This window comes from Seriola lalandi, unplaced genomic scaffold (genome assembly GCF_002814215.2).
Source record: "Seriola lalandi dorsalis isolate HSWRI2012SDOR001 ecotype SW California unplaced genomic scaffold, Sedor1 jcf7180002054408, whole genome shotgun sequence".
Lineage (NCBI taxonomy): Eukaryota > Metazoa > Chordata > Actinopteri > Carangiformes > Carangidae > Seriola > Seriola lalandi.
This window is the reverse complement of record NW_019524961.1, coordinates 975,331-987,867: the sequence shown is the minus strand read 5'-3', so window position 1 is coordinate 987,867 and position 12,537 is coordinate 975,331. Positions and strand designations below refer to the sequence as shown.

Genomic DNA, 12,537 nt, shown 5'->3' with positions numbered 1-12,537 from the left:
CTCCTCTTCCTCCTCCACCTCCACCACCTCCTCCTCCTCCTCTGCTTTGTACCTGTCTCTCCCTCTCTCCAGCACCTCCCTCCCCCTCTTCTTGGCCAGGTTCCCTTTTCAACTTGGTTCTGTGGTCTCCAGTTTTGTGAATCTGTTAACTGTTTCATGGCTCGCTCACACACTCATCTGTTTGATCCACCGTTTATTTTAACATCATCATCATCATCATCATCATCATCATCACCTTTTCTGTAATCATTGTCACATTTTTCAGCTAATCTGCTCTAACTCTGAAGTCTTTGCTTTGCTATGCCTTTCTAATGAGCTCTTTGATTTTGGTAATAGGGCAACATTTGCTTCCAGATTGTTTCAGTTTACCGTTGCTGGCTCAGTGGTTTCATTTAATTGAAGAGGCTTTTTTTTTTTTTTGCTGCACTGGCTCAAATGAGGGAGTTATTTAAGGTATGTTTCACCCACATGAAGGATTTTTCTTGGTATTGATTCAATCAGTATGGGTGTTTTTTTGTGAAGCTTCCCATACAAATTGGGGAAGGGTCTTCACAGTGAGCCACAGAAAGAGAATAGTAACTGGTGTGACTGATTGCGGGTCAGAGTTGACTATGTGATGAAGTGGCACGGCCTCTATCAGTCTGTCAGTCATTCTGTCACGGCGGCAGTCCCTGAATACTGGCTGCCACTCAGGCCGGCCCCTCTTCACATGGCCGTGGCTCTGCCTCTGGGAAAACTTCTTCCCCCTCCTGTCTTTTCTGTCCCTTTCGCTCCTTCACCAGCTTTTATCTCAACTTTACAAGCTGTCCCTTTTCAGTCTATTATTTCCTCACCTCCAACTCTGGCTCTCGGAGAAGGGGGGAAGGAGGGAAGCATGCTAAGAGGTGTGGAATTTTTTTATCGTTCTTGGCACCCATGGCGATCCGTCACAAGGCACTTTGCCCTTTCCTTCATGCTTTTTTTTTCTCTCTCTCTCTCAGTCCTTTCCCTTAAAGCTTCCTTCTTCTACCTCCTTATGAAAGGCCACTCTAGTCTTCCCACCGAACCTGTTTCTTTTTCTTCGCTTCTTCCTGGTCTTTTCACTTGTCTGTCCATGTGTTCTTCTCCCCTCTTGAGTGTCTTGCTGCAGCGGTGGAAGTGGTCGAGCCAGTCTGAGAACTCGGGCCGTGAAAGGGGAGGAATTGAATTAAGAAAAAAAAACAAACGTATGTAGGTTGGAGCGTCTGTTTGCCTTCCACGTATGTTCGCGAGTGCGTGTTTGAGAGATGAAAGATAAGACTGGGCAGTCACATCGGCGGGTGTGATTAGTTGGGTGCAATAGATAAGAGATTTCTGTGATTTCCAAGTAATCTGAACCGAAGCTACTTTCCTCGAGAAACATCCTGGTTTCCCACTTCACTTCCTAATCCAGCCTTTGCTTTAAACCCACCGCACTCCCTTCCCCCTCCTTTGGGTCAGTATTCTCTCCGGTAAATTCCTGAGTCTGTTTCCATCTTTGTCTCACTTCATCTGTCCCGCCACCCTTAATCTAGTCTTGTAATCTGTCTGGTGAATTCAATCTGGGGAAAATACTCTGAGAGATTGTCAAACGGATGGTAATCGCCTCATATAGGCTCAATGATCATTGAAGTTTGTTAACGTCTCCTGTCTTTCTTACGTCTGTAAAATAAGACTTTACCTCAGTAACCATATTGATGAACCTGATTCTCTTCCTGTTCAATATTCCTGCTTGTTGTTGCAGTGTGGGGAGGCAGGGGACTTGTTTTTATTGACCGCACTCGATAGTGACTCAGGCCAAAGAACCTGAACTTCCCAAAGGCGTGCTGTTGGTGTTACCAAAGTCTGCACACACTGTCTGCTGTGTGTTTTTCTGTGAAGTGCTGCACTTCCTGGCCACGTCTTTTCCCGGGAAAACTGCGTATCCTGTCTGCACAATAAACAATACAGTTCTCACACACCAACACACGCAAGACCATAAAAGTCTGTACTCATGGGTTGATTGGATTTCCCAGGCCTCGTGTGAGAAATGAATATGTTTGAACTGTGAGAATAAGTAGATTAGAAGTGATTAATAGTGATTAGTTGTTTTTATGAGGGATGTGCTCAACTGTCGAGCCTCCAGGACAATTTGGGATCCGCCTGCCATTCTGTCAGATCTCTCTCTGCCTCTATTTGGGATTGTCCTCTGATCAGTGTCACCCCGGTCAATCCCGCCGCTTCTCTGTCCCCTGTCCATCGCCAGACCTCTTCCTTATCTACGCAGCAGACTTCCCCTGCACCTTCCCACTCCGCTCCTCCTTCTGTGCGGCGCTTCAATCCCACACAAAAATCGCAGCGGAACAAAAAGCTCCATTAGTACACAGATTTATGATTACGAGTAGAGCCTACACTTTCTTTTGTGGTTTGTGTGAGGAAGAGATAGAGAGTGTGTGTGTGTGTGTGTGTGTGTGTGTGTGTGTGTGTGTGTGTGTGTGTGTGTGTGTGTGCGTCCTCCAGACTTGTTTGTCAAGTCTTGGTGACATTCAGTGAACCAACAGTGTATGTCTATGTGTTTGGGTGAGGAAGAATTAGCTCGCAAGAGTCAGATATTATCTCTGAAAATGAACCATTGTGTTTGTTTTGTTGTTTAAATAATGTTCATTGTGTAACTTTTGTTTTTCTCTTGACTTTTTTTTTTTATTCTGTTTGTTGAAAGTCTAGATTCAGTGTGTAAACATGTCCCCACAGCTAATACTGCTACCCCCTAGAGGTCAGTCGTATTACTACCATTTTTTACTACAGGATACCTGTAAGCAACAGCTGCTGCCGCTACTGCATTTAGAAATCAAAAAACTGTGGCCTGTATCCACACATAGGACATTCCCCATGGGTTTCATTAAGATAGAAGCTCAGACTATGTTTGCTGAAAAGTAAAACACAGAGCACTAAAGCAAAATCCAGCAAAATTGATTTTCTTGCGCAGGTATTTGCCTCCTGAGAAATGTGATGTCGGTGGTGACCTTTCTGCTCTGGCCCTTACAAGATACAAATGGCCCAGGGGACGGTGTGAGACAGTTGGAAAGAGCATATGTATTCATCTAAGCCTCCTTAGTGCGGCGGAATCAGCCAATTATTTCTCTGCTGGATTTAAAGCTTTGTCATTTCGCTGTGTGGCCAAAGGAGCTCGGTGAGTTCAGCCAGGAACGCCGGCAGAATGACCAATGATCCGGACGGACAAAGGTTGAATGGCGAACGGGAGAAAGCTGATTGAGATGGATGACAAAAAGTCACACGATGCAAAGAACGAAAGCTGGAATATTATGTTAAAAAGGGAGGAGCTGAAAGAGTTGGAGCATATTTGTTTCTATGGCGACCCCAGTATACCCACGCTGCATTGTGCTTGGCTTTGCAAACGGTGGGTCAGAAAGTTGCATGTTTGGAATACCACCAGGACAGGTTGTGATTGGTTCAGCAAGTCTGGGTTTGGAGGGGGGAGGGGGGGACAAAGTTGACATGAGGATCTGGTTTGCTTATTGAGTGATGAAAGACGGACAGAGAGTGGGAGGGCACGGCTGACACTGATGGATGAATAGATAGACAGATGAAACAAAAAGACTTTTAAGTCATAACATTAAACAGTCACACTTAACTACCTCGTGGAGTCACATACTGTAGCTTTCACACATATATCTTGAAAGAAACCGCTCCCTTATGTCTTTCATTATACTGTTAACACCTCTCACTTTTCCCTCTGGAACAATGGACACACTTACACACACACACACACACACACACACACACACACACACACACACACACACACACACACACACACACATAGTCAGTGTGGCTCTTTTTCAACTCCAAAACTCCAGTGTAAAGGAGTAATACCCCTTCTATATGTGAGAACAATAGAGAATAAAAAAAAAGCCCCACCCTGCCTGTCTCACCCCTTGCTCTGTACCCAGGGCCTCGGCCCCTGCTCTGGGCCTCGCTGTCCACTCTAAGCCCCTGTATTAAGCAGGGTCTGGTGCTGATGAATAGAACCCAGTTCAGCCTCTGCTGAACTCAATAATCCAGGCTTGGACGAGCCGATTAGGTGGTCCCTACATTCCGGTTCACTCATCTGTGACGTAGGCCAGTCCCCTTTTGGGTCACACCAGTGGCGTGTGTGAAACCCGGGAGGAAAATAACCATGTTCATGTGCTGCATTGGGCCTCTGAGAGACAGGTTAAGTAGACTAGAGCTCCTGTTTTTAGTTGCAGTGGTCAGATAGGTGGAGTTTGTCTTGCAACACCATTTTTAGACTTTAAAACAGATCTTTAAACAGAGTGATGCATAGCATCCAACTATAGAATTTAAAGCGCATAAGGCAGCTTCTTACTGGCTGCCGGTGTGTAAAATTCTCCGGTGCTGACTTGGCGATTGTCCGACCTTTGATCCACATCGCAGCCTCTTCGCCTCTGAGCTCCGGAATTCCACAGGGCGATAGAGTGCAGAGATGAGAGGGTGATGGGTGGATGAAAGGAGGGGGTAGAGGTGCAGAAGAAAGCAAAACGCTGGCCAGAGAGATTAAAGAAGAGAGATTAGACTGTTGCTCCTGAAGAGGCTCCAATAAATCAGGAATTCCTTCTTAGGAGAGAGGGAAGAGTAGCCGGGAACAGTCTGTAGTCTATTTTTCACCGAAGTCACTCTCTCTCTCTCTCTCACTCTCACACACACACACACACACACACACACACACACACACACACACACACACACACACACACACACACACTTGACCACTTGATATTCCCTCACTGCTATCATCATCATTCATTATTGGCATTCATTATCTACCTTATCACAGCTGAAACACACTCCCAGATTCCTCTGAGCTCTGCAGACGCAACACACGCAGACTCCAACACAAACAATCCCAGATTTAAATACCTCAGGCTGAGACAGACACGCATGCACACAATCCTCGCTGCATGTCTGCCATAGCTCCACAAATCATCCTTAACTAGAGAATACAACAACTCCTCCATGCTGCTGCTTCTGCTGAGGCTCCAAGTGTCGCCGTCATTAAAAGAGAGCATCCTAGGATAAACAATGGGAATAAATCAGCCTATTGACACACAGAGGGAAACAGTCAGCAAGAGGGAAATAACAAGGGACACACACTGGGGGAGACAGAGGAAAGGGGATTTTGTCTGCTGAAGTGAAGGTGGCATGATTTGACTTTGCTAGCTAAACCTTTTCACACAGAGGCCGGAGCTCTCTTTGAAGTGCGTTACTCCGATCAGTTAATTAAGCTGATGATGTGGAACGTTTCAATGCCGAGGCGTTAGAGGGGAACAAAAGGCAGCAGGATAATTAAAACTATTTGCCATTAATAAAAGGCGCTAGCCAGCCTCCCCGGGTGCGTATTCAGCCGCTGTCCTCTCTGCTAAGTGAGGTATTCCATCAGCACGGCACATTGTGAATAGAGACACTGTATGAAACAGTGGCATTGATAAAGCAACTGTAGCGCTCACACAGAAACACTTACTGAGAGAAACTTCAAAAGCCATTCCCAACTCAAGCCCTTTGACCCCCCCCCCCTCCCCTCCCACTCCTATTCATACCCTCTGCCCCCCCCAAACTCTCAGCCTAAAGGGGCTGGGAAGTGGGGAGCACGAGGGCATAATTACCCCCCTCCGGGGCAACTTTAATACCCTTTTTTGTGTTTTAATTGTACCCCCCTTCGACCCCCTTTTGATGAACACATTGGGACCATACCACAACCAGTTTGTAATCAGGGCTCGGGGTGAGGGTGGGAGTGGGTGCAGGGAGTTTGTTTGTGTGTGTGTTTTCAGTGTTTGCGAGGGGATGATAACTCTGTCAGGCAAAAGCAGACAACAGTGTTTGTTCAATAGTGTTATCGATTCGACTGGAATTGAAAGTGGCAGGGGGAAAAAACACTTTAGCGCCAATCTGGTAAACAGAGCGTGGCAGGCAAACTGCAGATAAGCATTAAGCTGTCTGGACCATGGCAAAATGATAATTATTGCTCTCTACCCCCTAAAAGTTGGCTGGAGCACACTATTATCAGCACAGTTAGATGGAAGTTTCATCAGTATACTAAAAAGGTGCTTGTTTTCCAACGGCCCCGTGTTGCTGTTGTAATGGTGTTGCCTTCCGGCTAATCTGGTCATCAGTATTGAGGGAATGCAGTCAGGCGGAGAGGGGGAAAGAGATGGGGGGTGGGGGTGGCGGTAGGCGGGTGTGTGGGGTGGGGTGGAGGGCAGGAGTCAGGGCCCAGGGTTTGGAGCCACAGCGTCTGTCCTTTTTACCAGGGGGTACCAGGGAGACCCCTGGCAACAAACAACAACACCAGCTAACGAGTGTCGGGGGCCCGTGCCTGTGCACTTTGATCGTTAGTCACACATATGGACCGTGTCACACAAAGTCAAACTCAACAAATGCTACTTGTTACATTTTAGGAGGTTTAATGAGAAAACACCAGTTTTTTCAAAGACAAATCCACTTGAGGAAAGAAATGCCCTCAGTGGCTTTTTTCTTACTGAAGGTGTCAGTTTAGCACTCAGTAGGCTTTTTATTTCAGAACTAACAACTCTGTGAGATCTGTAGATCTGATTAAATAGCAGCCGGTAACTTAGCTCAACACTCACTGGCTGCCTCTTCTTTGAGCTGCTGAAAGTCTGCCGAACCATGCATGTATTCATTGCAAAAGCAACAAAACCCTATATTAGACACACATTCTCCCTGTGTGTTGTGAAAATATTTGAGTCTGTTGAATTTCATCCATTCTCAGGGAACCCCTGGTGATCTTGAACAGTAGGAGACGGTAAACTGATAGGCATCGCCTGGGAGCTCAGTACCAAGGGAGGAGGTGTGTGTGTGTCTGTGTGTGCGTGTCTGTGTGTGCGTGTGTGTGTGTGTGTGTGTGTGTGTGTGTGTGTGTGTGTGTGTGTGTGTGTGTGTGGGTTCGGTGGGTGCAAATAGTAGGTAGCTACTGCTTTGGGTTGTTGATAGATGGGAATAACTGGGAAGTGTGTGTGAGTTTGTGTGTGTTGCCAGCGGCCAGCTACCGCTCCAGGCCGGTGATAGATGGCTTTGGCTGAGAAGAGAGCATTAGCTGTGAGCCGCCCCTGGAGCAGTCACTCAGTCAGGGGGAAGGGGACAAAGCTGTAATGCTTTTAGTGACGATTCCCTGGAGATAAACTCATAATATCTTTGAAAGAAAATCCAGAAGGGGGAAGGAATTATGGACAGTTGGGATGAGGCCAATTTACTCCGCCTCAGGGTTTGCTAAACTGTTTTTTAGATTGGCTAAACTTTGTCTCTGCACTGTGTATAAACAGGCTGAAATGCCAAAATGTTTTCCCTGAGTGCTCTTTGACCCAGGCCTGAGAGGAGAGGGAGGACATTTGGTTTACTTAAATACCATCGTAAAGAGGGTGGAGAGGGTGGAGGAGTGAAGGGAGGGATGCGGGGAGGAATGGAGGGGAGGCAGACAGTCTGACTGTGTCTCTCTGTGTTTGTAATGAGAGGGAGTGTGGTGGGAGACAGTTACAGGCCGTCACCAGACTCATGTTGTATTCGTCTGCTTGTCTCCCTAACCCTAATGTATGGGCTAAAACATATACGACCTTTATTTTTAACCATGACCCAATCTCAAGTAAACTCAGGTGCGTTTTCGCATTTGTCATTATGCATTCTGTTTGTGCGTGTGCGTGCGTGCGTGTGTGTAGCCCTGCAGATGTCGATACCCATCTCCTGTCTTGACGGGCTAACTGACTGCTAATGTTTCTCTGTAAACATCATTCAACTCCTGTGGGACATGGGATCAATGTGCACTCAGTGCTAACTCTGAACACAGCAGCAAGCAGCAGCAGCTACACTGGCCTCACGTTCATCCATATTTATGCGCATGTTCTTTGCAGATCACTCTTCCCCTTATTGCGTTTTCCCTCTTCATTCCACCCCAATACACACATACATCCTCACACACAAACACTCACTCTTTCCTGCTCTCTATCTCTCATTCCCAGGCCGCTAAGTCTTTCCTCTGATTTCCCTGTTGTACACTGGCGTGTAGCCGATCAATATATAATCACAGGTTTTGAGGCTTATATTTATTACCGCTCTGTTGCTATAACCACGGTTATCAGTCTCCTGCCACTTGCGTAACTGTTCTCCTCTGCCTCCTTTCCCGCAGGTTTCTATGGGACGACTATGCTGTAGAGGTGAAGCTCAATGACTACCTGGACATCGTCTGCCCCCATTACCCGGAGGGTGAGGTGCCATTGCTGGATGCTGAGCGATACGTGCTCTACATGGTGGAGCGCGAGGACTACGAATCCTGCAAGCCCCAATCATACGACCAGATGCGTTGGGAGTGTGGCCATCCGTTTGCCCCTCACGCCCCTGAGAAGTTCTCTGAAAAGTTCCAGCGGTTTACTCCATTTACTCTAGGAAAGGAGTTTCGTCAAGGAGAAAGCTACTATTATATCTGTAAGTGTCACTTTAGCTTTCTCACAGATTTGTCACTGTGTTTGCCAGATTTGTCAGAGTTTACATCTATAATAGCAGGTCTGCGCTAATGTCAACTCACTAACGTGTCAGAATGTGCGATGTCAATGTGCTAATGTTTGAACGGTGATTGAATGGATCACCAACGACAGTCCATCCAAGAGTTATCAACACATTACACTCAAAACCTCATCATAGAGGCAAAAGAGGCCCGTGCCACTGGCATGGCTAAAAATCTCTGCCCTCATAAGGAAGTCTGACGAAGGCAAAGCTCTATGGTCTTTTTGTATGTTTGTGTACTAGCTGTGATATGCTGGGGTTTGGTGGCCAGCGCCGTGAAGCTTTGCATGGACGTGAACTGGGGTGTCAGCTCAGTTTGCCAAGTTTATACAATATACTTCCCTGCTAGAATGTGACCACAAAGAGCAAGCAATGTTGTCACCCTGACCATGGCTGTAATTAGCTAAACGGCAGGACAAGACACACTCTGCCTGGTCACAGATGGCTTCCTAAAGCTTTGTCCCTGCGTCTGTCTGCTGCCAAGCGCGTGCGTGTGTGTTTGTGTGTGTTTGTTTGTGTTAAGGTAGATTAAGGGGCCAGAGGAGGATAAGTGCATTAGTTAGGATGTTGACGCCTGTGTTGTTTCTTCCCTGTTCCCTGCAGCCAAACCTTTGCACCACCATGGACAGGAATGCCTCAGGCTCAGGGTGGACGTCGTGGCCGCTGATGGTAAGTTTAACCGCCCTCCTGGATGTAAGGAGAGCAGCGTAATCACCTTTAATCGTCGTGGTAGCCTATTGCAAGACCCAGCAGAGAAATTGATGGGATTTTTCTTTTCCTTCAGGCTCTCAAGAGGCCAGAGTGGCTAAAGGAGGCACAGGCGGGGCTGGAGTTGGAGCCGGGGGTGGGGCTCACAACCCATCCAACAGACTGCCAGCAGGTATGTTGACCAACCCTGCGTCCTTTCTAATTATCCCTGACCTTAAAACAGTCCAGGTACACTCAGGATTACATTGGGGTGTAAATATGTGGTAGTAATGTGTCCTCTTTATCTCCCATCTTCAAGCAGATGACCCAGTGGTAATCCTGCCAGACGTCCAGAAGAGTGTACGGACAAACTCCGCAGTGGCAGCTACATCCCTCTCAATCCTCTCATTGCTAGTCCCATTTTCATTACTGCTGTTGTTGCACTGAGAGCACATGAAAGGACTGCTGTTGGCAGACTTTTTTTTTTCAGGGACTACAATGAAGATAGTCTGTGGGGATGAGACCACTGACTCAAAAAGACATGCCCAGTGCTGGCCACAGGGAGAGAGTTTTGAAGCTTGCAAAGTACGGATGGACTCACTTGCACAACATGTGCTGAGTAATTCAGAGCATTTGAGGCGAAGTATGTGTGCTTCGTCTTATTTTTCAAAAGGTGACGGTATTTTTTCTTGGAAAGACCAAGCTCTCCTTGAAATGTATTTTCGGGGGCTCTCTCCAAAGCACATTGGATGATAATCCTCGAAGAAAAATATGAAGAAGCGGAAGAAAAAGTGGCCGAAGAACAATCAAAAGCAAAGACACCAACTCTGTTTAGAATTATATAGATATAAATTTAGATGGGAATAAATCCGCATGGAAAAATAATCTCTTACCTTTTGAGCCAAAGATCAGTCATCTCTCCAACCTGTACACTATTCCACCCTTGAGTATTGTGTACTATTTGTTGTATTGTTATCGTAATGGTATTGAGTGGCATTGATGTCCCAAGTGATTACTTTCTCTAAATGTAGCATTGACAAACACGGGGGCTGTTCTCATCACAACCATTCCTTTGCAAACTCCACCATGTGCTTATATACTGTAGCATTAATACTGCACAGTACAGACACACTAACACGCACTCCACATCAGTGTTACACGCAGACACACACACTGACATCGGGCAGTGAAACACATGAAAACACATACTACATTGAACTGTGTTACTTGTACATTCTGTGAAGATAATTTATAACATTTGCAGCTCAGATGTTTTACTGTATATAACCATGTGATTATGAAAGGAAACGTTGACTGTTGGCAACAGGGGGGGGGGCTTTTTCTCTCTCCCTCTCTCCAGGTAGAGTTAGTACTTGTGTGAAAGGAAAAATGTGTGTATTGAAGTGAGAGTAAGAGAATGCACGTGAGCTAGGGAACGATTGATTGAAAGCGTGATGGGACAAAATGTTTTTCTGCCAAAAGCAAACACTGAGATGTTGTGTGTATTGCAGAGAGGCGGGACTTCTCTGTTTGTTGGATCTTGCCCCTGTATTGGTTAAACTGTCTGACATGAAGAGCTGGTATCACGTCTTTTTTTTTTTTTTTTTTTTTTTTTTTTTTTTTTTTTTAACAGCAGGATCCACCCCCTGTGTATCATGGTGCTTTCCTTCATGTTCCCAACCCCAGGCAGAAAACATGCAAAAAAAAAAAAAAAACTAAAATAACATCTAAACACAAAGTGAAGTAATCAGTTATTTAGACTTTCAGAATAATCATCACAGTTCTGGATTTTTTGAAAATGTTGTTATAGTCACCCGTTCACAACAGACAAGACACAGCATCAAAGCGAGTTGCCAAGCACATCTTCACCTGACAGGCTGGCTTGATCAACAAAGCACAACCGTGTACGACTACCATTGAAGTCAGTCTTTTTTTTAATCTGAATTCTTGTTACCTAATTTTGTACATGTGTAAGTAAGAGAAGTGTATAATATGTATATATATGTATAGAAGATTATATAAAAGACCTGTTTGATAAATATGCTAAATGTGAACATTTCATGTGAAATAAAAAAACGATATTTTTGGAAAACCAGAACAGCTCTCTTGTGATTACTTTTAGCTAATCACGTTATGGCTACCATGAGTCTAGGCATAGTGACATTAGTAGCAGGTCCATCGAAGGGAGGTATTAAAATGCCCCTTCTTTTTTTGTATCTCTGTGAGCAGTGTACGTTTTCTAGGTGGTTTCCTGTATTGTGTCGGCTGTCCTGAAGTAATTTGTGTGTAGGCATATTGATCTGATGTGTCAGAGGGTTTGGATCAGATTCAGACACACTCCGGCATGAACAAACTAACGTTCAAATGCAGCTTTCAACCAACAGCAACACTTTAAAAGTGAGCTACTGTCATGAGTGAAAGGCATAAAATGTTCAACAGACATGGTTCCAAAAGAATTGCTTGTAATGACTGGTGATCCTCTGACTTTCCCCTTGGCTCCACCATGGGACCGGATATTGTAGTGTTGAGTGAACCGTCTCAACAACTATTAGACGGATTGAAATCCAGCCAATAGATCTTCCTCAGGATGAACTGTAATAACACTGGTGATCATTTAACTTTTCATCTAGTGCCATCATCAGGTCATAATGTTAACTTGTCTAATATTTTAATAATACATTACCATCAGCCCCAGCAGTGCTTTGCGTTTAGTATTAATTAGCAAGTGTTAGCATGCTAACACAAGATGATGATCATGGTACACCTGCTGAACTTCAGCATGGTAGCGCTGCCACTGTGAGTATGTTGCCATGCTAGCTTTAGCATTTAGCTCAAAGTACAATACAACTAGCAACCAATGCTGTGGTTTCTTAGTCTTGATTATATGTGTTTTTGGATAAATGCCTTCAACACAGTCCAATAATCCACTTTCCCAGCACCATTCTCCTCTTAAATGAAATATCTTTTTTTTCCTTGGACCTATGGTGATCCTGGTGTTAAAAAGTTTTCAGGAAACCCAACCCATTTCTCCTTTTGTTTAACAACGGGAAGATTCCCACAGAGGAGTCAGTAACACAGATAATGGCCTCACAAACACTAATGTGACAGGAGTTTAACCGAATCAAGGTCAAGGTGGCCAGAGCCAGGAAAAGACTACAATGCAGAGATAAAGGGGAAACAAGGAGAGGGCAATGTTTATTATCACCATGAGGGTTGCCTTTTGGCATGAAGACTAAGTACACAGGTGTGATGCCTGTACTGTCTTCACACCCCCAACCACCCCCCCCC

General features: G+C 45.4%; 1 protein-coding gene across 2 annotated transcripts in view; it reads left to right on the top strand.

The window, feature by feature from the left end:
- Positions 1-11,347, top strand: part of efna1a (ephrin-A1a) — a 14,278-nt gene extending 2,931 nt beyond the window's left edge. The window contains exons 2-5 of one of the 2 annotated variants that reach the window (XM_023409782.2): positions 8,189-8,484; positions 9,166-9,231; positions 9,347-9,442; positions 9,572-11,347. In XM_023409782.2, coding sequence (XP_023265550.1) covers positions 8,189-8,484; positions 9,166-9,231; positions 9,347-9,442; positions 9,572-9,696 — 583 coding nt within the window. In that variant the 3' untranslated portion in view covers positions 9,697-11,347. Of the gene's footprint in view, positions 1-8,188; positions 8,485-9,165; positions 9,232-9,346; positions 9,443-9,568 lie in introns of both variants that reach the window. The other variant, XM_023409781.2, reaches the window with a different exon arrangement.
- The last annotated feature ends 1,190 nt before the right edge of the window (positions 11,348-12,537 follow it).